The following is a 25,017-nucleotide window of genomic DNA, read 5'->3' on the forward strand; positions in this document are numbered from 1 at the left end:
GTTCTATGTCTGGAACTCAACTGTGGATAACTTTGTCAATCACAATTATTTCAATTAAAATTTTGTGTTTGTTTGTTTTCTTTTTTCTTTTTTTCTTTTTTTTTATTTTTTGGGTCACACCTGGCAGCACTCAGGGGTTACTCCTGGCCCCAAGCTCAGAAATAGCTCCTGGCAGCCACAGGGGACCATATGGGATGCTGGGACTTGAACCAACGACCTTCTGCATGAAAGGCAAACGCCTTACCTCCATGCTATCTCTCCAACCTCTGTTTTCTCTTTTTTTTTTTTCTTTTTGGACCACACCCGGTGGTGCTCTGGGATTACTTCTGACTCTGTGCTCAGAAATCACTCCTGGCTTGGGGGACCATATGGGACGCCAGGGATCAAACCAAGGTTTGTCCTGGATCAGCCATGTACAAGACAAATGCTCTACTGCTGTGCTATCACTCCAGCCCCAAAATTAAAAAAAAAATTAATGAAAATAAATATCTGCCTTCTCCTTGTAGGAATACTATTGATGTTTGATCTCTTTGACAATTAATATGAAGATTTCTCAAAAAAGTCTCAGAGTGATAGTACAGAGGGGAGAACACTTTTCTAGCATTCATCCAACCAGGATTCGATTCCCTGTGTCTCATATGGTCCCTTGAGCACTACAAGAAATGGTCCCTAAGAAGATATCAGCCCTGAGCACTGCTGGGTATGCTCCCTCAAAGGCAAACAAACAAATAAAAAGGAAGCAGTAATGCTGCTTCTTGGCATCTACTCCCAAATCACAAAAGCAGCAACTCAAATATTCAAGGGCTGTGTGTGTCTGTTCAGGGCCACAGTCAGGGGAGGGGAAGAGCCTGAATGTTCCAACTATGGGAGAATAGATCAAGAAGTCATCTTGTGGGCCAGAGTGATAGCAGAGTGGTAGGGCGTTTGCCTTGCCTGCAGCTGACCAGGGACTAACTCATGTTCAATCCCTGGCATCCCGTATGATACCCTGAGCCTGCCAGGAATGATTTCTGAGTGCATAGACAGGAGTAGCCCCTGAACACTACTGGGTGTGGCCCCAAAACCAATCAATCCATCAACAAGTAAATAAAGTTTAAAAAAAAATAGGGGCCGGAGAGATAGCATTGCGGTGTTTGCCTTGCAAGCAGCCAACCCAGGACCCAAGGTGGTTGGTTCGAATACCGGCATCCCATATGGTCCCCCGTGCCTACCAGGAGCTATTTCTGAGCAGATTGCCAGGAGTAACCCCTGAGCACTGCTGGGTGTGGCCCAAAAACCAAAAAAAAAAAAAAAAGTTTACCCCAGAGGCAGGTGTAGGGGAGGGCAAGAGGTGACAGGAAACGTGCCCTGCTGAAGGGTGGTATATATTGCAAGACTGAAATCTAATTATGAACAACTTTGTCACTACATTGCTTAAGTAAAGTTATCATTAAAGAAAAAAAGAAGTTGCCATGTGTCTACACAACAGAACTTATTGTAGCCATAAGAAAAGATGAAAGCAGGGACTGGAGTGATAGAGCAGTGAGCAGAGGCAGGGTCTTTGTCTTGCACAAGGCCAACCCAGGTTTGATCTTTGAGTGTCCCCCAACTCTGCCAGGAGTGATTTCTGAGTTCAGAGCCAAGAGCAAGCCCTGAGCACTGCTGGATATGGCCCAAATACAAAAAGAAGAAGAAGAAGAAGAAGAAGAAGAAGAAGAAGAAGAAGAAGAAGAAGAAGAAGAAGAAGAAGAAGAAGAAGAAGAAGAAGAAGAAGAAGAAGAAGAAGAAGAAGAAGAAAAGAGAAGAGAAAAGAAAAGAAAAGAAAAGAAAAGAAAAGAAAAGAAAAGAAAAGAAAAGAAAAGAAAAGAAAAGATTAGGGATTAGGGGCCAGGCAGTGGCGCCAGAGGTAAGGTGCCTGCCTTGCCTGCACTAGCCTTGGACGGACAGTGGTTCGATCCCCCCAGTGTCCCATATGGTCCCCCAAGCCAGGAGCAACTTCTGAGCGCATAGTCAGGAGTAACCCCTGAGTGTTACTAGGTGTGGCCCAAAAACAAAACAAACAAACAAACAAAAACAGAAAAGAAAAGATGAAAGCATGAGAGGTGTCATCATGTGGACAGATCAAGAGGATGTCTGACTAGTCAAGTAAGGAAGAGAAAGAGTCAGAGTTCACTCCTATATGCACCATAAAAAATGTGGTAAGGTGGGGGAGGAAGGAGATGGGGGGCATTGGTGAAGGGGGGGTTCTTTTTATGACTGAAACCCAACTACAATCATATTTGTAATCACAGTGTATAAGTAAAGATATTATTAAAAACATAAATAAATAAATAAATAAATAAATAAATAAACATGTTGATTAAAAAAATACATGTGGCAAGGGAGTAACAAATGACCAGAGATCAGCCCTGCAGAGGTGGCCTTCACATCTGAGCTTATTCAGGAGGAAGCAGAGGGTGGGTGGGGAGATGGGACTGTGCTAGGGAGCATACCTAGGGTTCAATTCCTGACACCATCAGGGTTGTGCAAATGTCACCGGATATGGCACTGGGGGGGGGTCCCCCAGCTTGGCAGGGGTCAGTTGGCAACAAGCCCTCTGGTCCTTGCAGGAGACCCTCTGGCTTGGTTGAATGAGCGTCTCTAAATGGGCCTTCTGACCCTTTAGAAACACAAACAAATTTCTAGTACAGTAGTAATGATCAAATGCATGCAGATCTTTTCCTTCCTGCTCTGGTCCATTAAGCGTGTTTGGCCTCAGTTGGATTATTTCCGTTCCTGGACCAGCAACCAGACAACTGGACTAGAAGCTTCATGAAGATTTTTCTAAAGGAGCAACTTCGATCAAATCTAAACTCCACAGGAGTTTGTCATCGACATTTGTCACCGACTTTTTCTGGAGCTCCTATGGCTGTGTCATTCCCGGCCCTTCTTGAGAAGCTAATGCTTATGCAAGGGTCCGTAAAAAGATTTAACCTATGGGGCCAGGCCCTGTTCCCTTCTTTTATGAAGCCAATGAACATGGGACCAGATTGATAGGACGGCTGGGGGCGGGGGTGTCTTTTTGCCTTACAAGCAGCCAACCCAGCCAGATTCGATCCCTGGTCTTCCCTAGGGTCTGAGTACTAGTGCTCAGTGATCACGAGGAGTGACCACTAACCCATTGGAAACTGCCCATTTTCAGCAAGCAAACCATCGCCTTTTGGAAACCACTTTCAGTCACAATTCAACATCTTCCCAACCCCGTGAATGAATAGAAGTACCTATGCTCAGTCATAACTGGGCCTCTTCCCCTGCCAATCCATGAATCCTCAGAGCTCAAAGCATCCCTTTTCCATTGGTGGATCCCCAGGATCTAGGCCTGGGCACAAACGCTGCACAATAGCTCGGCAGAGAAGCCAATCAAGAATCTGAGCCCTCAGGGTGACAGCACAGAGAGGATGGCACTCACTCTGCACAACACCAACCCAGGTTCGATATCTGGTGTCCCACTAGGAATGATTCCTGAGATCAGAGCCAAGAGTGACCCCTAAACACTGCTGGGTGGGTCTGAAAAATAGAAGGAAGGTGGGGCCAGAGCAGTGGCGCAGTGGTAGGGAATTTGCCTTGCATGGGACTGACCTAGGACAGACCGAGGTTTATCCCCCATGTCCCATACGGTCCTCCAAGCCAGGGGCAATTTCTGAGCATGTAGCCAGGAGTAATCCCTGAGCATCACCGGGTGCGGCCCAAACACAAAAACCAAAAGAAAGGTACATGATCTTTCTAGAAAGTACACTTTATAACATTCGTGCGAGCTCTCTGCCCTGCTGCAAAGCGCTGATGGCCTGAACCGGAGCCACATGGAGACCGGAGGGAACACGGGCTGCTGGGGACCAAACTGATAGATAGCAGGGACCTGGCGGGCTGCCCAGCTCGCCTCAGCCACCTCCCAGGAAGCCCTGTGGGTCGCTGGAGGCTCTGAGGTTCAGGCTGGAAGGCTCTGGCGGGGTGTCAGAGCCAGATGGAGCCAAGCCCAGCTGGGGCGCGTCTGGGAGTGCCCAGCAGCAGGGAGACAGGAGCTACAGCCCTCGTTCTGTGCAGGCACCGCTGAGTCTTGCTGCAAAAGTTACTCACAGGAGGCAGGAGGGGCCGGGTCCAGGGTGGGTTTTCCTCCCCTCCCTGGAACCCTCCGCCCATGGGATCTGCAGCCTCTGCTCTCCAGATGTTGTGCATGTAAACATTTTATGGGATTATTCTGTTACTGACCCTACCCTGATCGGTGATTGTGCCCTACCCTAGGGTGTGATCTGGCATTCTGCCCCCACCCTAGGGTGGTACCTGATTCTGCTCCCACCATTGGGTGGTACCTGATTCTGGGGGATAAAAACAAGGGTCTGTGGAAGGCGAGGGGCTTTTGGCTGGAACTGATGCTGACGCTTTGGACTTCAGTCTTGTCCACCGAATAAAGCTAATATTTCCACAAGCCTGACTGTCTGCGAGCTGTTTACCCGCTACTTCACCTCAGAACCGTCGGCTGGACAGGGTGGCAGACTCATGCTCCGAGCTGGAGGGGAAAGACCTCATCCTCCATCCCTCCATCAGTCAACCTTTTCAGAGGCTGACTTGCAACATCCGGATACCTAGTTTCTGAGGTGGGACCTCACAGGGAAGGGCAAATTCACTAGAGCACAGGCTCAGGGGCCCAGTTCTGTCCCCCAGTGCTAGGAGGGAGCTCTGAAGAGGGAGCAGCCCACTATGCCACTGTGGGTGCAGCACCAAACCAGATAAGCAGAAGAACACGGAAAAATGGAGAGGGATCGGGGAGACAGTGCAAGGGTTTGGGATCTCTGCCCACACTGGCCCACTGGATTCTTGGCATTACAAAGGGCACCTCCGACATGGCGGGAGTAATCCCTGAGCACCCCAAAAAAAGGGAAGAGAAACTTCCCTGAGATAGGTGTTAAGATCCGTCTCTCCACAGCCCAAGAAACGGGGCTGCAGGGGTAAGCAGGCAAGGGGGCTTCTCCCTCCCATCCCGCCTTTGCTCTGCCAGCTGCTGCATCCTGGTTCCACCCCATGTGTGTCCTAGACCCTCCACCTCTCACACACAGTGCTTCAGAACCTTGTGGGAAGCTATCTGCAAACAGGAGGAAGCAGGGACACATCCTGCCCTCCTGCTAACCCTTGGCTGACCCCCATAAATGTCCTGGAAGAACTCATTTATTCTGATTCTACAGGGTCTCCCCAGGTAGAGATGCTGAGAAGAGGTTGTCCAGGGAAGGATGTTCTGGGAAGAGGTTGTCCGGGTGGGATGGCAGACAGGAAAGGTTCTCGGGGCAGGGGGACCTAGGAAGAGGGTGTCCGGGCAGGGAAGCTGGAAAGAGGTTTAGTCTGGGTGGGAAATGGGAAGAGAGTGTCTAGGCACTCAGAAGAGGTTGTGCAGGCAGGGAGAGGGCCAGGCTCTAAACTAGACTGCCACAGAAAGGCTGTGCAGGGATTGGTGCAGGCCCAGCACTGCTAGACCTGAACGGCACCAGGCTCGACCACTGAACCAACCAGCCAGGTTGGTAGAGTACAGTAGCCCCCTGCAGCCCCTGAGAATGATGGGGAGGAAGAGGGAGAGAGAGTAGGAGAAAGAGAGAGAGAGAGAGACCAACAAGCTCCAAGTTGGGGGAAGCCTCTGTGATCCTCACACCTGGGTGTGTGTGACTGGGGTCACCAGAGCTCCCCACATGAACAGGGCATGAACTGGGTGGGGCCTGTGAATATTTGGTACCTGGGGTGGCCACTCCGGATCCCAGCTGTTCCACCAAGGCCAAGAGGATGCGATTCTGTGGCCAGAACCGCCAGCACTGTACAGAACCAGAGCGGCACTCAGACTGACCCAGCAGGGCCTGAGCAACAGCACAGTGGTAGGGCGTTTGCCAACGATGCGTGGGACAGATCCCGGTTCAATTCCCGGCATTCCCTATGGTCCCCCAAGCCTGCCAGGAGCAATTTCTGAGCACAGAGCCGGGAGTAACCCCTGAGCATCGCAGGGTGTGACTGCCCCACACCCCCATAAAAGAACCAGAAGTCAGGGACATTAAAACATTTGCTCTGTGAGGAACAAGTGTGAAATCCTAATATCCAGGACCTAGGGGTGGGGAAGGTAATGCAGAAACTTTCAGAAGACAGAAACAATAAACCAGGGAGACACTTGCAACTGTCCAACCCAGGTTCACTCCCCGGCCCCCCCCAAACTATCGCCAGAGCAAGGCCAGGAAGTGACCCTTGAGCACCTCACAAAGTAACCCCAAATAAGAAAAATAACCCTATACCAAGCTCAGAGAGAATATGATGTCTGCGGACTCTGCCCATGCTGAAAACTCGGGGACCTCCTCAAAAGGCAGGGGTCGGGTCTCCCCTTTCCACATGAACCACAGCATCACCCTGACACTGTCCCGCAGAAATGGCCCGACTCCTCAACTTAAAGGCACCAAAATGCCAAGTCACCAACTTTGTGGCAGATCTACAGATGCTGACTTCGAACCATCTCAAAATTTCACAGTCAAGAAGCCTGAGAGATAGCACAGGGGTAGGGCATTTGTCTTGCATGCAGACAACCCGGGACGGACCCAGGTTCAATCCCCAGCATCCCATACGATTCCCAGAGCCTGCCAGGATTTCTGAGTGCAAAAAGAGGAGTAAACCCTGAGTGCTGCCAGGTGTAGCCCAAAAACAAACAAATAAACAAAATTCACAGTCATGTTGGGCAGGTCAGATCCCAACCAACCCCATGGGAAAGTTCCCTGCAAACCTCCAGGAAAAGAAACTCATCGAGCACCAACCACAGCGCAGGACTCCTCAAACTCAAGTCCAGTAACACTAGAGACAGAACAATTACTACAAATGACCCTTGTGGCTCCAAGTTTCAACCATTCCATTGGCCTTTGTGTCGGAAATAACCATCTCAAGTCAATGGGTTTGTGCCTGCGAGGAAAGGAGAGGGTGGTGGGTGGGAAACTGGTGGAGGGAAGGAAGGTCACCCTGGTAGAGGAATTGGTGAAACGAAACGATGGTATCATGAATTTCATCACAGTCTTAGAATGAAAATTTTTGTAATCAAAAATAGAAAATGAGAGAGTGAGAGTGAGACACAGAGAGGGGGGGGAGAGAGAGAGAGAGAGAGAGAGAGAGAGAGAGAGAGAGAGAGAGAGAGAGAGAGAGAGAGAGAGAGAGAGAGAGAGAGAGAGAGACTTCCAGATACTTCCAGACTCATCAAGCTAGCACTGATCAGTGTGAAGGAGTCCAGGAGTGAGCGCTGCCCGCAGCCCCCCATGACACATCAGGGGGTGACTTGGAACTAGCAGCCTTGATTACCATCAGAGCAGACTTTCCAGAAACACAAAAGGCAAAAAGATCCTTGATTGAAACTGAGCGTTGGGGGGCGGGGGTCTCAACATGGCCAGTCCAGGGCTTCCTCTGCGGGCACAAATGACCCAGACCTCTGAAACCAGGCGTCCCAACCCCACCCAGCCAGCACAGCAGCTTTGGGGGGCATTAAAACACACCCCCTCCTTCCAGCCAAAGAAAATCCCCTGCTGGCAATGCAAAGACTTTGATCCAAAGGAGTTTCCAAAGGGAAGCAGGGACAGGTCTGAAGTCCCCACACAGGTGGCCCCAGCCGGTGGCATCAGCCGCCGCGCTCTGGGCTCCTCCTAAGCGGGACAGGCTGGGGGAGGGAAACTGAGGCACGCAGTCATGTGCAACTTGCCGGCTCTGGGGTCCCGCAAAGAAGAAAAAAGGGGGTCCCGCGTCACGCCAGAGGCTCTCGGGCTCCTCCAAGTGCCCCCAGCTCCTGCCGGGGGTAGGGACCCCAAGCCAGGGAGTCCCCCGGAGACTCACCACGTCCATGATCTGCAGGAGGCTGAGCGAGAAGTAGACGGTGAGCGGCTGCGAGTCGTTGGCCACGGGCCTCTCCAGCGGGTTGTAGTTCTTGATCAGCTCCTTGTACAGCTTCCTCTGGAACTCGCCTTGCAGCGACACTTTGGGGCGCAAAGAGCGGGGTGCGCGCGGCTCAGAGCAGGCCGGGCAGGACGGGCGGGTCCGGCGCTCCCCGAGCGTGCGCCCCGGAGCCTCCCGCTCCCCCAAAAGCCCCGACGCGGGGACCCCCCGCCCAGGAACCCCGGGACTCGGTACCGTGGAGCAGCGACGCGGCCAGCGCCAGCCACACGCCTCCCCGCGAGCTGGGCATGCTGCTCCCCGCGGCACCCGCGCGCCCACCGCGGTGCTGGCGGCCCGGCCTGCGCCTCCCGGCCCGGCTGCGCCTTTAAGGCTCCCCGCGCGCCCCCGAAGCGCCCACGCACGTGACGAGCCCGCCTCCGCCCCCCGGGCCGCCGGCCGCGCGGGGAACTGCGGGTGGCCGCGGGGGGCAGCGCCCGAGGGGCCCCCGGAGCTGGCACCGCACCCCGGGCGCGCACGGCTGAGCGCGAGCGCGAGCGCGCGCGGCTCCTCCGGGGCTCTCGTCTCGAAGCGCGCGGGGCGATGCGCAGCGCTGTCCCGCGCCCCGGCGTCCCCGCACTGGTTGGCGAGGCTGCAAACAGTCGGGGTCCCTCCCTGCTCCCCCAAACACCAGCTTGGGGACCCCTCCAAGCTTCCCACGCTGCCCCTTCCCGGACCCCAAGTCCATCTATCTCCCGGTCCTGCCCCAGAAGGAGACCTTCTTACAGTGGGGGGCGACGCAAAGTGCGCGATGGGGTCTCCAGTATCTTTTCCCATACCCAAAGGTGGAAAAGTTAGATTCCTCGTTGGTAGGACGCCCCCAAATTTGGTGGTGGCTTTTGGGAGGGGGATCCGTGCTTTCTTTGCCCCTGGGATGTCCAGTAGCGGGCGAGGGGCTGGAGTGTGTGCAACGTGCCCAGGGATCCCCAAAGAGGCAGGTGCTGGACCATAGTGTAGACTAGAAGCTTGGGGTTGGGGAGGAAGGAAAGGCGCCTTGGGGAGGACAAGCAGCGCCAGCGGTGCCCCTGGCTTCCAGAGTGCCTGCGGACAGAGGGCGCTGTCTTGCCCCTTCAGGCCCTGGAGCACCTCAGCAGCCTAGAAGCATCCGCTGAAAGCCCGGCCCTGGACCCCAAAGCACCTGCCGCTGAGCCCAAGCACCCCGAGAAAAGCTCGCCCAAGCCTCAGTCCCGGCTGCCAGCGATGGCTGATTAATGCGCTTCATTATTTGATTTGGAGAAATCCAAACCGCTGAGCCACGGAGAAGTGCGGATCCAGCTCACACTCCCAGGGAAATGCTGAGTCTACTTTGGTCTGTCTGGGGAACCAAGTGATAGCAGGAAGAGAAAGAAAGTCCCAGAGATGGGTGCAGAGGAGTGGTGGCTGATCTGGGTTCATCCCCCGGAGAAGGGTGGTGCAGGACCCGGAGAGCAGAGGAGCTGTGCCCTTAGCTTTCTCTGGCTCCTAAGTGCCCGCACCAGCTGTGGCCATCTGGATCTACACAGACCGGCAGGTGGGGAAGAGAGAACGGCAGAATATTTCAGCTCTTAGCAGAAAGGGAATCAGGCATAGGCCACTCTGGCTGCATCTCACACACCCTGATGTTTGCAAAGGAGTACTAACTCCTATGCTAAGGGTCTGGCCCTGAGCCCAGCCAGAAGGGTCAGGGAGATTCCTAAATCTTGACACTGAGCGCTGGGATTTGGTTCCCACTAGCACAACCACTTCCTTATGACCCTCCTACCCCATTATATCAGAGACCTCGAAATAAGCCCTTTGCCGGGAAGACAAGAGGTCAATATCTATGTATTTATGTTCCATCAGGCGCCCATGGGGCTTAAACCACTTGGAATAAGGATTCTAGAGGAATAAATTCACTGCTGAGAAAGGCGGTGGCTCTGGGAGTTTGCTGCCTTTCACCCCCCCCCCCCCCCCCCCGCACAAGACTTCATCCCAGAGCTGAGAATTCTAGAAGCTACTAAGCCTGGCTAAGTCACACAAGTTCCACACTCTCACACATGCCCAGCAGAGATGGGAAAATCAAATCAACTAGCAATTGGATTTCGAGGAATAAAAAGAAAGTGCGCACAGACCAGACTTGGTAGAATGGATTTTTCCAAGGCAATGGTTTCTGCTCAGGGGTTGGGTTCACGACAGAACCCAACCCTTGAGCAACAATCATTGGCAGAGTATCATCATCTCCCACGCTGTTTCACAGCAACTACTTTGCAAACACTGTCAAGATGGAGCGACAGTGTGGTTGGTTGTTTGGGGGGCCAGTGCATACCATGCTCGGGGGATTACTCCTGGCTCTGTACTCAGGAAGTCATACACAGTGCCTGGGATGGAACCCAGAGGCCAAGATTATAGGCAAGACCTATAGGGAAGGCAAGTGTCTTAATATCTTACAGATATTTTATCTCTCTGGTCCTGGTGAAACGGTTTTGTTTTATTTTGTTTTGTTTTCAGAAAAAAAGGAGAAAGAAAACACTCAGACACTCCCCTTCTTTTTCCTACTGATTTTTGCTTTTGATTTTAACCTTGAAAGTAGCCAGCTGACTCTAAACTGTCCAGATGGCCATTTAGGAGGAAATGCAAAGAAAACCTACCATCTTTGGAGTTATCCCGAGACAAGTGCCCATCCCCTCCTCCTTTCATTTTTATTTTATAATATTTTCATTTAAGTACCATGATTACAAACATCTTTGTAGTTAAGTTTCTGTTATATAAAAAGAGCACTCTCCTTCACCAATACCCCCCAATCTCCTTCCTCCCTACCCACTCCTGTATTTAAGACAGGCATTCTACTTCTCTCACTCACTACCATTGTCATGATTGTTGTCAGTGGAGTTATTTCTCTAACTGCACTCACCACTCTTTGTGGGAAGCTTACTGCTGTTGGCTAGTCCTTTAGGCCCACGTCTCTATTGTCTCTGAGTCTTATTAACATACCATCTTTTATTTTTCTTAAATCCCACATATGAGTAAGACTATATTATGTCTGTCTCTCTCCCTCTGATTTATTTCACTCAGCATAATAGTTTCCATGCCAATCTATGTATAAAAACATTCACAACTTTATTTTTTCTGACAGCTGCATAGCATTCTATTGTGTAGATGTACCACAGTTGCTTTAGCCACTCATCTGTTGTCGGGCATCTAGGTTGTTTTCAGAGTCTGGCTATTGTCAATAGCACTGCAATGAATACAGGTGTGAGAAAAGCATTTTTGAATTGTATTTCTGTGTCCCTAGGGTATATCTCAGGGAGTGGTATAGCTGGATCATATGGGAGCTCAATGTCCAGTTTTTTGAGGAATCTCCATATTATTTTCCAGAAAGACTGGACTAGACGGCATTTCCACCAGCAGTGAATGAGAGTTCCTTTCTCCCCACATCCCTGCTAGCACGATTGTTCTTGTTCTTTGTGATGTGTGCCAGTCTCTGTGGTGTGAGATGGTACCTCAGTGTCGTTTTGATCTTCATCTCCCTAGGATTAATGATGAGGAGCATTTTTTCAAGTGCCTTTTGCCAGCCCCTCCTCCAAACTGAATAAATATGAAAGGAGCAAATGGGAAAGGTGGGATCAAGCCTTAAAGCCTTTTCTTTCCTTGCAGAAGCTAATTGGGGCCATGTTTCATTTTGGGGCGGACTGATCAGCAAATCCTTCTTAGGCTTCCCAGCCAAGTCGTGGCAACCCCAGATTCTATGGGCTCCAAAGGTTCCTGCAATTGGGAGATGAATCAGAAAATCATACCACATATCCCGAGACTTTGAGCAAGTGAAGAGGAACAAGGCAGAGCTCCTGCTATCAGCCCAGGACCTGCAATGTCTCCTCTGGCATGTCAAAGGGACTGGAAATATGTGTGTCCTCCAAGCCCTGGAGAAGTGATATGAAGCATGTTTTCTCTTTGGGCTGGTGGAGTCCTGGGGTAGAGGGCAGATCATACATTGACAAACCCTGAGATATGGAGTTCAACTATTGACTAAAGGAATTAACTAAGTTCATACTATGCTTAGACTATTCAGCTAGAATACAAGAATTTTGTAGATTTATTGTAGGTATGTCCTCATTCTTGGGTCACCTGTATCTTAACTCATTTCCATATATGATGTGCCATTTTTTTATTTTCTTTTGTTTCATGTTTTTTCCTCTCTATTTCCTCTCTTCTCTCACCTCTCTTTTTCTTCTCTCCTCTCTCTTCTCATATTCCCTAAATAAAATGCTTTAATTCCAAATACAATGGCAATCTTCCTGAAAATGGGCTCAAACTAAAAATCTATAAAGTTTAGAAGAAAATTAACTAAAAGCCACATGATAGGCAAGAAGAATGACTAAGAAAATGAGATCCCAGCCAGATGGGAGAAAGAGTTGATCTGGAAAGAATAAAATATCTGTCTTAAAACCTCCAGTTATTGATCATGGCACCAGCTGCTGTCATTGCCCGCAAACCCCATTGGGTCAGAGTTGGTTTCTCCCTCGCCCACAAATGTGTGAATAATTTTTCTGGCTGGTTTCTCAAGTCTTTCAAAGACACCTTTGTATTCAGGAGTAACAGCTCTGGAGCACAGGGAGGCTGAAACTCAAATCTTTGCATTTCCACAGATACAACCAACCAGGTCTGAGGATGCCTGGCCAGCCTGTGTCCTTTCTCTCCTTAGTCCTGTAGCCAGAACCCAGTCACTGGTCCCAGTGTCAAAGGAGAGAAGCCAGATGCCAACTTCCTGTCTAGACCTGAAAAGTAATGTAGTATATGAAAAAGTTTCCATAAGATTATTCTTGGAATTGTTGTCTATAAAAATATTTCCTTAGGATTGTTCTGTGACTATTGCCCCACCTAGACCTTCCAGGTGGGGGCGCTGTGGAGTTGGCAATAAATAGCTTGTTGGACAGGGGAGAGGGGTCCTTTTGTGAAAGCTGTTTGCAGGCTGCAAGAGGATTCTCTCGCTCTCTCTTTGCCCAATCTTTTACACCATATCCTTCTTGTCTGCTCGGATAAATATTACCGAGGTCTCCCCCCGAAAGGGGACAAGGGGATGGGAAGTAATTTCTCATTCTGGGGACTGTTCTTGGATTCACAAATACCCAACAAAGGATTTAACAGCACAGATACATTACAAAGTAAGACAAGGCCAATGGCAGTTTGTATGTAGAGCTCAGAGTAGGAACAGGCTCTCAGTCATCCCCAGCTTGGAGAACTTTGCTTTTCACTGTTGTTGGATTATGGAAATGGAAATCACTCACACACACACTTTCATAGTATTGAAGGGTGCCTTACTTTCCATTTGGGGTAATTTTGAATAGAGCTATAATTGAATGAATACCTAGAAAAGGGATTAACCAGGTTCAGAGACGGCTTAGTGTGTGTGTGTGTGTGTGTGTGTGTGTGTGTGTGTGTGTGTGTGTGTGTTCAGGGCTGGCTCTTGGGAGTGGGGAGATAGTTTTCATGCATAACTGGGTTTTGAACACAGGGCCTCAGACACATGAGGTCTACCATGTGGGCCATATTCCTGGATCTTGCTTAAGTGCATTATATTTTCTAGAACTGCCTTAACAAAGTCAAGAAATTGAGAGATTTAAGCCACATATATTTTGCCTGGAACCTATACTATGTAAATAGGGATTTTTTTTTCTGAGAGCTGTGGCAGGAAATCCATTGCATTTTTTATCCTATTGTTTGTTTGTTTGTGTTTTCTGCATGGTTTCATAGGTCTTTGTTACAAAGAAGCATCATCCTCATTCTGCTTTATTCTCTGCAGGGTTATTCTCTGGTTGTCTCCACATTTCCTTTTATAGGAAGTTAGGGTTCATCCTATCCCAGCATGGTCCCCCATAGACCACTATGACTAATTATATCTGCAGCAAAACTCCTTCCAAATATGGTGACCTTCTGAGCATCTTTATTTAAGAATTCACCTTATGAATGAAGAGAGGGCATAGTTCAGTTCATACATTTTTTTAAAAGAAATCATCAAATTTTCTTCAAAATGACCTTCTCATTTTGCTTTTCCATCAGACATTAGTTCTTATTGCTTTCCTGTTTTGCCTGCAATGCTGTTGTCAAGTTTGTTTTGTCTCGTTGTAACTTTACCTTTCTGTGAAGTCAGTAGTGGTATTTAATGAAGCACAAATTATTATTGCTATTATTATTTTAAGTGATTCTTGCTTTGAGGGGTGTAGCTAACAAATAACTTCTCACTCAGTGCAAGGTCACATGGAATTTTTCCTACTGATTTCTCGTTTTTTATTTTCCTGACAGCTTCCTAGGATTTTAATTGCGATTAAGTTGAATTTATAGATAAAACAGGGGAGAACTGGCATCTGAATATTATGGGTCCTTACATCGCTTAATCAGAGAATAATTCTCCATTTATTTAGATCTTCCCTCATTTCTTGCATCTGTGTTCTGCAGTTTTCTGCATTAAATTCTTATATGCATGTTGTATTTGGATGTAGATCAAACCCCTTCATTTCCTTTGGTGCTGTTGAGAACAGCCTGCTTTTGAATTTCAAATTCTGTCATTGGTATGTAGGAAATCAGTTGGTTTCTGCATATTGACTTTGCATCCTGAACTCTTGCCTTTCTCGTTCCATTCTCTGGTGTTTTGATTCTTTACTGTTTCCTACATAAATAAGCATGATATCTGAAAATAGTTTTATTTCATTCTGTGTCTGTAATGTCTATTTGTTTTTCTTCAAGAATGATGGTGACTAGGAATGATGAAAGAAGACATCCTTGCTTTTTTATTTTTAACCAGATCTCAGAGGGGAAAAAAAGCCTAATTCTCCTTGTTTATTTATTTTGGGTTTGGGGCCACACTCAGGTTATTCCTGGCTCTGAGCTCAAGAATTACTCCTGGCAGAGCTCATCGGACCACATGAGATGCTAGGGATCAAACCCGGGTCAGCTCTGTGCAAGGCAAATGCCCTACTCACTCACTGTACTATCAGTCCAGCTCCTCTCGTTATTATATGTGATGTTGCCTGTAAGTTTTTTTCATATATCGGATGCTATTTTACTCTTAGATATTTATTTTTGTTTTATTGGGGGGGGAGTTGTTGCCTTTGGGGGGGTCACACCCTGCGATCACTGTTCAGGAATTATGCCTGGCAAACTTGGGGACCATATAGAATTCCAGGGATTGAACCTGGATTGACTATGTGCAAGGCAGGTGCCCTAAACACTGTATTACAGTTCCAGTCCCTATTTTAATTGGTTTTTATTTTGGAGAACTTGTACTATAAATGAATCTACAATTTATCACATACTGTTTCTGAATTTAATAATATAGTTTAAATTTTTTTTCAGTCTATTGTGTAATGTCCAAGCACGGAGTCCATGTAAATCGAGAACAATAAAAGTTGTCCACTATCATGATTTCTCTTTAATGTCCCCATAAATGCATCTACTTCACAGCAGCCAAGACTAGAATGGTTTTTTGGAGTAGCTCATTCGTGATATCCATTTTCTAGAATTCAATCAATCAAAGTATTGCCTAACTTTCATTTCAAGAACATTTTAAGATATTATTTCCATTTAATTTAATAAATAGAAAAATTATGGGATTATAGTAAAGGAGACTTGCTTAAATTTAAAACAGCTGTTTCTCCCACTTAATCTGTGAATTCAATGTTATCCCTCAAAATCAATCAAGGTTATTTTGTGATAGACCTGTTGGCTCTAAATTCAATATACTTTTAGTTTCATCACGGAAGAAATGATCATTCCAAGAAGTTCTGTGCTAACAACTAAAAATAATGAATCATCGGGCCGGAGAGATAGCATGGAGGTAAGGCATTTGCCTTTCATGCAGGAGGTCATTGGTTCGAATCCCGGTGTCCCATATGGTCCCCCGTGCCTGCCAGGAGCAATTTCTGAGCCTGGAGCCAGGAATAACCCCTGAGCACTGCTGGGAGTGACCCAAAAACTACACACACAACAAAAATAATAATGAATCAAACTACATGATTAATTGTTTGCCATGACTTTTCATAAATAAAGTCAGGCACTAAAGTGTAGCTATTAAAATGTTCATATTTTTTAGAAATTCTATGAAATGGTAAAAGTAATCTGCAGTGAAAGAAAAAGGTTAGTAATGCTTGGGACCATCAGAAAGGAATTGTCGAACACAAAGAAACGTAAGAAATTTTTGTCCAGATGAGAAGATTCCTTATCTTGGGGATACCACAGTTACACAAAAAGGGTCCATTTGTGGGGCCGGGCGGTGGCGCTAAAGGTAAGGTGCCTGCCTTACCTGCGCTAGCCTAGGACGGACCGCGGTTCGATCCCCCGGCGTCCCATATGGTCCCCCAAGCCAGGAGCGACTTCTGAGCGCATAGCCAGGAGTAACCCCTGAGCGTCACCGGGTGTGGCCCAAAAACCAAAAAAAAAAAAAAGGGTCCATTGTTTTAACCCTCAACTGTGTGTGGCATCTTATTCTCTGTCTGTTTTCCTCAAGAATCTGTGGCTGTCCTCATGAATTAAAGATATGAGGTGGCCAAGGAGATAGTGAGTGAGAGGCAGTGTCCATCATGATCCTGAAGAGGGCAGGAGTCCAGGAAGGCTTAATGGTGTCTGTGGAGAAACTCCTCTGATTTCAGTTGACAGTTAAAATGAAGAAATATAAGAGGACCAAAGTGGCTGTCCATCCCTGTGAGTCAGAACATGACCAGCCTCAAATGCCATCACTCTGAAAGGGAAAACACTGAGACCAGACCCAAGGGCAAGGCTCCCTCTGCTGTCTGGGCCAAATCTACATTGTCTAGCATGGAAGTAAATATTAAGCTCAAGGAGGTCATTCCTGGCTGTACTTGAGTGACCCTAAACAATGTCCCATGCTAGGCAAGTATCTTAACTCCTGTACTAACTCTCTGCCCCTTATTAAATAATTTTTAAAAAAGGAAACCAGGCATAAAGAACAAAACATTTAGAAATCAGAGACAATAAATGCTCCACAGAACAATGGGGCTCAGAAATTGACATGGGCAGTGATGGGCATTACAAAATATTGGGGCTAGAGCAATAGGACAGTAAGTGAGGGCATTTGCCTTACAGACGGCTGATCCAAGTTGAATCCCTGGCATTCCATGTGCCCCACCCCATTGCTGAAAGTAATTCCTGAGTGTAGAGCCAGGAGTAAGCCCTTAACCAATATTGTTACCTCCCCAAAATTACATATAAATTTATTTCTATATATAGGTTCACAAGAGGATACTATATATGTATTTACAAATATATATATATATATATAAGTTCACAATACATTTTTACTCTATGTATGTTCACACACATATATAGGGATTCTTTTTGTTTTGTTTGTTTTCCTATGGTTTTTGGGCCCAGTGATGCTCAGGGGTTACTCCTGGCTATGCGCTCAGAAATCGCTCCTGGATTGGGGGACCATATGGGATGCTGGGGGATTGAATCGTGGTCAGCCCTAGGTTAGCGCATGCAAGGCAAATGCCCTACTGCTTGTGTCACTGCTAGGGACCCAAGAGAGAGATTCTTAAGAGTCAAAGCAAAAGCAAACTTGAGCAGAAAATAGACTATGTCTGTTTTTAAGAAGAGGCAAACAAAAACCTAGAACTGAAAGAAATTAAAAATAAAACAAAGTAACAGTTTCAAATCCAGTGCCTAACCTTCTTGTTTCACTGCTAATAGAAATATGTGGTTATACCCTCCTCTTTCTCATGAAGAAAATGCTGGCCAACAGCCTCCCCAAATATGGGGTGTCCTATGCATCCAGAAACACAGCATTTGAAAATAGGCATCCTGAAAAAAAGGTTCTGAGCAGGAGAAATTAGTAGGATTCGTTACTTACTTGGCCACTTGATGGATTTGAGGAAGTGGGACTCTCTTGAAAACAAGAAACTCCTGAGTATGTATTCTATGGGGACCCTCCTGATTCTGCTAGCCTTCCTGTCAGGACCCTACTAGCTTCTCAAAATGAAAGACAGGACCATTTATAGGAGTGGTCAGAGGGAGGACAGTGGTTGTTAAATTGACCTAGTTTTGGCCCCCTGTAAAGATCATTGTTCAGTGGACAAGTTCACACCAGAATGTCACACTTGACCCTCATGTCAGCTCTGGCACGTGGGGTTCACCTCAGCCTATGCCAGCCTTTCTGAATCACCTCTAAAGTTGGCCAGAATCAACATGTAAATGTTTATGGAAGCATATTGTCCATTTGGAAGATGGCAGCCATGGTCGGGAGGAAGAGGCAGGGATTAAAGCCTGATAGATGAACCACAAACACTGGGTAGTCATCACTCAAATATCAGAAAGTCTAACACTGGAAAGATGGTTCCATGACCTGAGCACATGCTTCACCTGTGGGAGGCCCGAGTTCCTTTCCTTATACCCAACATAGTCCCCTAAGCTGACGTGGAGTGACTCTTGAGTGCTGAGCCAGGAGTAGCCTCTTAGCACTGCTGTATGTGACTCAAAAATCAAAATAAGAAGCTAAGAAGTCTGGAAAAATCAATGGATCTGAATGCCAAAACTAGTGACAGAAACAAGCCATGGATCTAAAAATCTCAGAGATCACCAAGAAAATTAGAAAACAAACCAAAAGAAAAGGCAAAACAAATTGAAGATGCAGAAAAACTAAAAAAAATCTTGAAGAAAGTCCTCAGTGCCTGGATTCAGCACACTAGGAATGACTTAAAAAAATGAATTGAGGCTCTACTACAAAGCTATAGTGATCAAAACAGCTTTGAACAAAGACAGACTTTCAGACTAATGGAACAGAATAGAATATTCAGTGACAAACCCCCAAGTTTATGGTCAACTAATCTTTGACAAAGGAGCCAAGAACTTGAAATGGAATAAAGACAGTCTCTTCAACAAATGTTGGAACAATTGAACAACCAATTGTAAGAAATTAAAGATTGACGGGGCCAGCGAGGTGGTGCTAGAGGTAAGGTGTCTGCCTTGCAAGCACTAGCCAGGAAGGACCGTGGTTCAATCCCCCGGCGTCCCATATGGGCCCCCCAAGCCAGGGGCAACTTCTAAGCGCTTAGCCAGGAGTAACCCCTGAGCATCAAATGGGTGTGGCCCAAAAACAAAAAACAAAAAAAAAAGAAATTAAAGATTGGACCATATCTCACAAAAGTCAATCAAAATCGATTAAAAACCTTGAGATTATACCTGAATCCGCAAAGTTCATTGAGGAAATAGGCTGAACACTCCAAGATTCAGACCTCAAAGAAGTCTTCAATGGCAAGAGCTATACTATAACTGCTATAGCATCAAAGCTGAATAAATGGGACTACATCAAACTAAAAATTTTTTGTATGGTGAAAGAAACACAGTCTAAAATGAGAAAACAGCTAATTGATTGGGAGAAAATGTTTGTACTCAACACTTCAGATTAAGGTTTGATATCTACGATATGCAAAGTACTCACAAAGGTTAACTCCACAAAACCTATATAAACCCATCAAAAAATGGGGAGAGGAAATAAACAGACACTATACAGAGGAAGACTAACAGAAGACCAACACACATGAAAAAATGCTCATCAGTTATCATTAGGGAAACCCAAATTAAGACAATGAGGTACCATCTTACACCAGTGAGGATGGCACATATCAAAAATAATGGAAACAATCTCTGTTGTGGGGGTGTGGTGAAAAAGAAACTCTTCCACTGCTGGTGAGAATGCTGCCTGGTTCAACCCCTATGGAAAACAGTATGGAGGGTTCTCAATAAACTCAAAATTGAGCTGCCATATGACTCAGCAATCCCTCTTTTCGGTACCTATCCCCAGGACAGAAAAACATTCATCCAAAAATATGTATGCACACCACTACTCATTGCAGCACTCAGTACAATGGCTAAAACTTGAAATCAACCTATGTCCAACAACAGACAGTGGATCATGAAGATGAGGTACATAGATACAGTGGAAACATTAAATGGGTCTGTTATACTGGGGGACAAAGGATGGTGGTTGGGATACATGTAAAGCATGTAAATCACGATGATTTCAATAAAATAAAAAAAAAAGTTCAGGGGCCAGAGCAGTGGCATGAGCAGTGGTGCAAGCAGTAAGGCATATGCCTTGCCCTGGCTAGCCTACGACTGACTGCTGTTGGATCCCCCAGCGTCTCCCAAGCTAGGAGAGAGTTCTGAGTGCAGAGCCAGGAGTAACCCCTGAGCATCACCGGGTATGGTCCAAAAAACAAAATAAAATTAAATTAAATTAAATTAAAAATTCAAAAATGAAATTTAATAAAATAAATAAATTAAATTAAAGTTAAAAATAATAAATAATAATATTAAATAATAAAATAAAATAAAGAACCCATGGGGCTGTGGAGATAGCACAGGGTTAAAGTGCTTGATGGCCAGTTGGGATAAACACTATAAAGTGTGGGCTCCCATGTACCTCAAAACAGTAGATTAGTGAACTGAAAAGACAGATAATAGACAGACTGAAACATGGAGGCAAGCAGATGGAAGCTATCACAGAGAAATGGAGGCTACAGATCTAACATCTAGATGTGTCTTATTCTAATTGAAATGCAAAGTAAATATGGAACAGGCTCAAGATTAAAGAGATAAATCCTAAGGATTTTTCAATATTGATGAGAAACATCAAGGCATTGATTCACTTGATCACGAATTTTATTAATTCTGCATTTGGTTTACTAATAGATTTCAAAGAAAACTTTTCCTCTTACATTAATAAGTGATATGTTTTTTTCTCTTCTTGTAATGCCATGGCCTGGATTTGATTAAAATGTTAATTTGTCTCACAAAATACATTGACAAATAATTCCTTCCTTTTTTCCCAGAGTATGTGCAGGAGATTATTCTCTTAAGATTTGTAATACTCGTGAAATTATGCTGTGGAAGAGTTCTTAAAAGAACATTGATGATAGGGGCCGGGCGGTGGCGCTGGAGGTAAGGTGCCTGCCTTACCTGCACTAGCCTAGGAGACGGACCGCGGTTCGATCCCCCGGCGTCCCATATGGTCCCCCAAGCCAGGAGCGACTTCTGAGCGCATAGCCAGGAGTAACCCCTGAGCGTTACCGGGTGTGGCCCAAAAACCAAAAAAAAAAAACAAAAAAAAAAAGAACATTGATGGATAGAAACTCAAGTTTTAGAAGATAAAATCAATTTCTCCATATGAGAGTTTTCTGAAGATTCATTTTTCAAGAAATATATATTTTGTTACTTGATTAATTGGAATAAATTATTTATTTTATTCTTTGATCGCAATCTTTCTTATGTCTGTTAGTTGTCAGTGCTCATTCCTTTTCATTCTTATTTTCAGTCATTTCTATTTTTTTTTTGGTTGTTCTTTGTTCTTATGGATGACTTTTGCTAGGGCTTATCAATATTCTTATTCTCTTCTGAGAGCAGACATTTTGCTTTATTTATTTTAGCAAATTCCTCCAAATGTTATTGATTTCTACTCCTGTTTACTATTCCTTCTTTTTTTTTTTTAGGGTGACCCCACCCAGCAGTGCTCAGGGATCAGTCCTGGCAGCCTCAGGGGACTATATAGGATGCTGGAGATTAAACCCAGGTTGGCTGCATGCAAGACAAAGGCCCTCCCCGCTGTACTATCTCTCTAGCCTCTTGTTTACTATTTCTGAGATAATTACAGGATCTTTCTTTTCCTTCTCCATGAGGATTCTTTATTCTGGACTTATTAATATTGGCACACACATTTCAACTTGGTTTATTTGATTTGAGAGGGGACTCCATTGAAATTGTGCCAGTTTATACTTCTTGCTTGGCCTTTCAGGAAACAGACAAATCCATTGGAAAATGCTCTGTGTAAGTATTCCAGTTGGCACTAACCTACTGGACAACAGGTGTTTTCCTATTGTGAAAACTCAAGTTGGCCTATGATCCAATCTCCTTTAGGAGACAGGGACTGTCTGTAATGGAACAGGCCATTTGGTGAATTCCTAGCAGTAGGAGTAATAATAATAGTAGCTGTGGCAATAATAATAACAGTAACAATGATAATAATGTAAGATTTCAGTCACCTCAGGAGCATTTCTTGTGAGGATTTCTCCATTAGGAACCCTGACTAGCTTCATTTTCCAGTATTATGGTCCATATGTACTTTCTAATTAAATGAGCCCAATTAACTAAAAGTAATTTGGAACGCCAATGGCCATGACAGGGAGCTTAGCACAAATAGTCTGGCCTTCCTTAAAACAGAACTGGACTTCCATGGCTCTGAATGTGACCCAACTGAATGACAATTTGCCCCAAACCACCTCTGAAGGCTTCCAATGATTTTTAGCATTTGTTTTTGTTTTGGTTTTTGGTTTTTGGGCCACACCCGGCAGTGCTCAGGGGTTACTCCTGGATATCTGCTCAGAAATAGCTCCTGGCAGGCACAGGGGACCATATGGGATGCCAGGATTTGAATCAATTACCTTAGATCCTGGATTGGCTGCATGCAAGGCAAACACCACTGTGCTATCTCTGCGGCCCCAGCGTTTGTCTTTTTTTAAAGTTACGACCTAGAATGAACAGGAGCAAAGCAAGAATCGAGATTCAAGATAGCACCCAAATCTTCTCTATCTGTCTGTCTGTCTGTCTCTCCCTCTCTCTCCCCTTCCCTCCCTCCCTCCTTCCCTCCTTCCTTCCTTCTCTCCCTCCTTCTCTCCCTCCCTCCTTCTCTCCCTCCCTCCCCCCTTCTCTCCCTCCCTCCCCCCTTCTCTCTCTCTCTCTCTCTCTCTCTCTCTCTCTCTCTCTCTCTCTCTCTCTCTCTCTCTCTCTCTCTCTCTCTCTCTCTCTCTCTCTCAGCCAGCCTCCATGAGGTCAGCCATAGCCTGACCCCCAGCACCACCTTTTCTCTTACATCCCACTATCCATCCTGGTCTCTGGACATGGGAGAAGGACAGGGTATCCTTTGAAAGGACAAGGATTTTAAAGGCCCAGACTTCCTCTCCAAGGCTGTCTTGTCCTTGCCTATGTCTGCTGTCACCCTCCCAGGACCCCCAACATACTCATTCTACATTTCCTGCTGAATTACTCCTATTTACTAAACCTTCTTCTGAACCTCTCTTACCTGAATTCATCAAAATCCACAGTGAAAAAAAGTGAAGCCTCCAGAAGATTGTGGAAGCCTTCTGAGGACTGAGGTTTTCTAAGGGTTAATGAGGGCTTCTGAGGATTAGGGAGGCCTTCTGAGCACTGATGAGGCCTTCTGAGGACTGATGAGGCCTCCTGAGGATTGATGAGGCCTTCCGAAAAGATCTTCTGAGGACTGATGAGGCCTTCTGAAAATTTACAAGATCTTCTGAGGACTGATGAGGCCTTCTAGAATTGAGAACTTCTGGGCTTTAATGAGGCCTTCTGAGGACTGACGAGGCCTCCTGAGTGTTGAAGCTGGATCCCTTCGGATATCTTTTTTTTTTTTTTTTTTTTGGTTTTTGGGCCACACCCGGTAACGCTCAGGGGTTACTCCTGGCTATGTGCTCAGAAGTTGCTCCTGGCTTGGGGGACCATATGGGACACCGGGGGATCGAACCGCGGTCCGTCCAAGGTTAGCGCAGGCAAGGCAGGCACTTTACCTTTAGCACCACCGCCCAGCCCCCCCTTCGGATATCTTATAGAGAAACCTAAGACTGACTTTTGTTTGGTTTTCAGTCTCCCCTGGTTGTGCACAGGGGTTACTCCCAACTCTGCTCTCAGAAATTATCCCTAACAGTTCAGGGGACCATATAATATGCCAGGGATTGAACCCAGGTCAACTGTGTACAAGGCAAACGTCCTACCCACTGTGCTATTGCTCCGGCCTCCCAAGACTGGCTCTTATCCTTGGACCAGGGCTGAACTTAGAACCACCCTTCAAGAATTTCCTAAAGTAATTATGGACCTCTTCGTTGGGGTGAGGAGTTTATGATGTAGACAAACCTATGTGCTTGTTTTGTGTTTCATAATTCATTCACAGGCTTATAGGGACAGTGAAGTTAAATGGTAAATGACACTGGCCAGATGGGAAAATCTTTAAAAGGATATAAACAAACACCCCCCCTGCCCCCAACAGTTGGCAAGAGAGTAGGCCAATCTCAAATAGATTTATCTGACATGTTCCAGTGACCTCCTCTAACTCTGCAGAATGGAGCAGAAAATCAGGCTTGTGGATAGAAACTTCTATGTGTTCCTAAGTGGATTTAATTCAGATCGTTTTCCAAGAATATTTCATCCTAGCCATGATGTGAGGTTGTTAATAGGCTGAACCAATGCCTTTTTTTTTAGTGATAAAATAAAGTTGAATTGGTGGCCCTGTAGACTTCCCGTCTGAACCATTTGGCAAACCACCTGCATCTATAACTCAAAGGAGAATTCACAATTTATAAATCTACACCTAACAGAAAAGTTGCAAAAATTCTTAATCTTCCATCACACCAAATGAGGCCCCTTCTGGGGGCCCAAATCTTCCTAGTTGCTTTCATTACTATGAAACTAAACCAAACCAAGACATCGAAAAGACGTTGCCACAAATTTAGTTTTGAACCCTGACAGACTTCTAAGGATCCTGGAGTCACCCCCAGCTTTCTAAATTGAAGCTTAGAAAGTTCTTCTAATCCCCAGGGATCAGGCTTCCAGGAATTACAGGTTGCCTCAATTCCCTCCTTCTGACTCACCTCAAAAAGACAAGAATTTGTACTGGAAATACATCTGCCCTGGTGGATGAAGTTATGATCTTGAATCTTAATCCCCAAATGATTAAGAGATCCAGCCTGAAGTGCTACAGCTGCTCAGTTGTGGAGGTTTCTAATCCCCCTCAAAGGATTCTTATCTCTCAAAGGATTCCTTCAAAGACCCCCTTCCAGTTGCTCAATTCTTAGCAAGAATTCTTAGGAAAATATGTCTGACTCTCTCTTCAAAAGGACGAGCTAATTTTCAAGACTGACAGTCACATCAGAAAAGTCCCCCCAAGACGATCACCATGTACATTAAAAGATTCTTTGACAGGGGCCAGAGTGATAGCACAGCATGTGTTTGCCTTACATGCTGCTGACCCAGGTTCTGTTCCCCAGCATCCCATATGGTCCCCTGAGCCTGCCAGGACTACAATGATTTGAGTGCAGGCCAGGA

General features: G+C 46.1%; 2 protein-coding genes across 4 annotated transcripts in view; one reads left to right on the forward strand and one right to left on the reverse strand.

Annotated features, from left to right (window-relative positions):
- The window catches only part of LOC126021825 (neuronal acetylcholine receptor subunit alpha-7), an 80,796-nt gene extending 72,520 nt beyond the window's left edge, over nucleotides 1-8,276 (reverse strand). For 2 of the 3 annotated variants that reach the window (XM_049782683.1, XM_049782682.1), the window contains exons 1-2: nucleotides 8,140-8,276; nucleotides 7,846-7,985 (exon numbers count right to left, since the gene is read on the reverse strand). In XM_049782683.1, coding sequence (XP_049638640.1) covers nucleotides 7,846-7,985; nucleotides 8,140-8,194 — 195 coding nt within the window. In that variant the 5' untranslated portion in view covers nucleotides 8,195-8,276. Of the gene's footprint in view, nucleotides 1-7,845; nucleotides 7,986-8,139 lie in introns of those variants that run through there. The other variant, XM_049782685.1, reaches the window with a different exon arrangement.
- MAGEL2 (MAGE family member L2) overlaps nucleotides 1-25,017 on the forward strand; it is a 548,609-nt gene that overhangs the window by 299,717 nt on the left and 223,875 nt on the right. The window lies entirely within an intron of this gene.

The sequence above is a fragment of the Suncus etruscus genome, chromosome 11, assembly GCF_024139225.1.
Source record: "Suncus etruscus isolate mSunEtr1 chromosome 11, mSunEtr1.pri.cur, whole genome shotgun sequence".
In the NCBI taxonomy this organism is placed as follows: Eukaryota; Metazoa; Chordata; class Mammalia; order Eulipotyphla; family Soricidae; genus Suncus; species Suncus etruscus.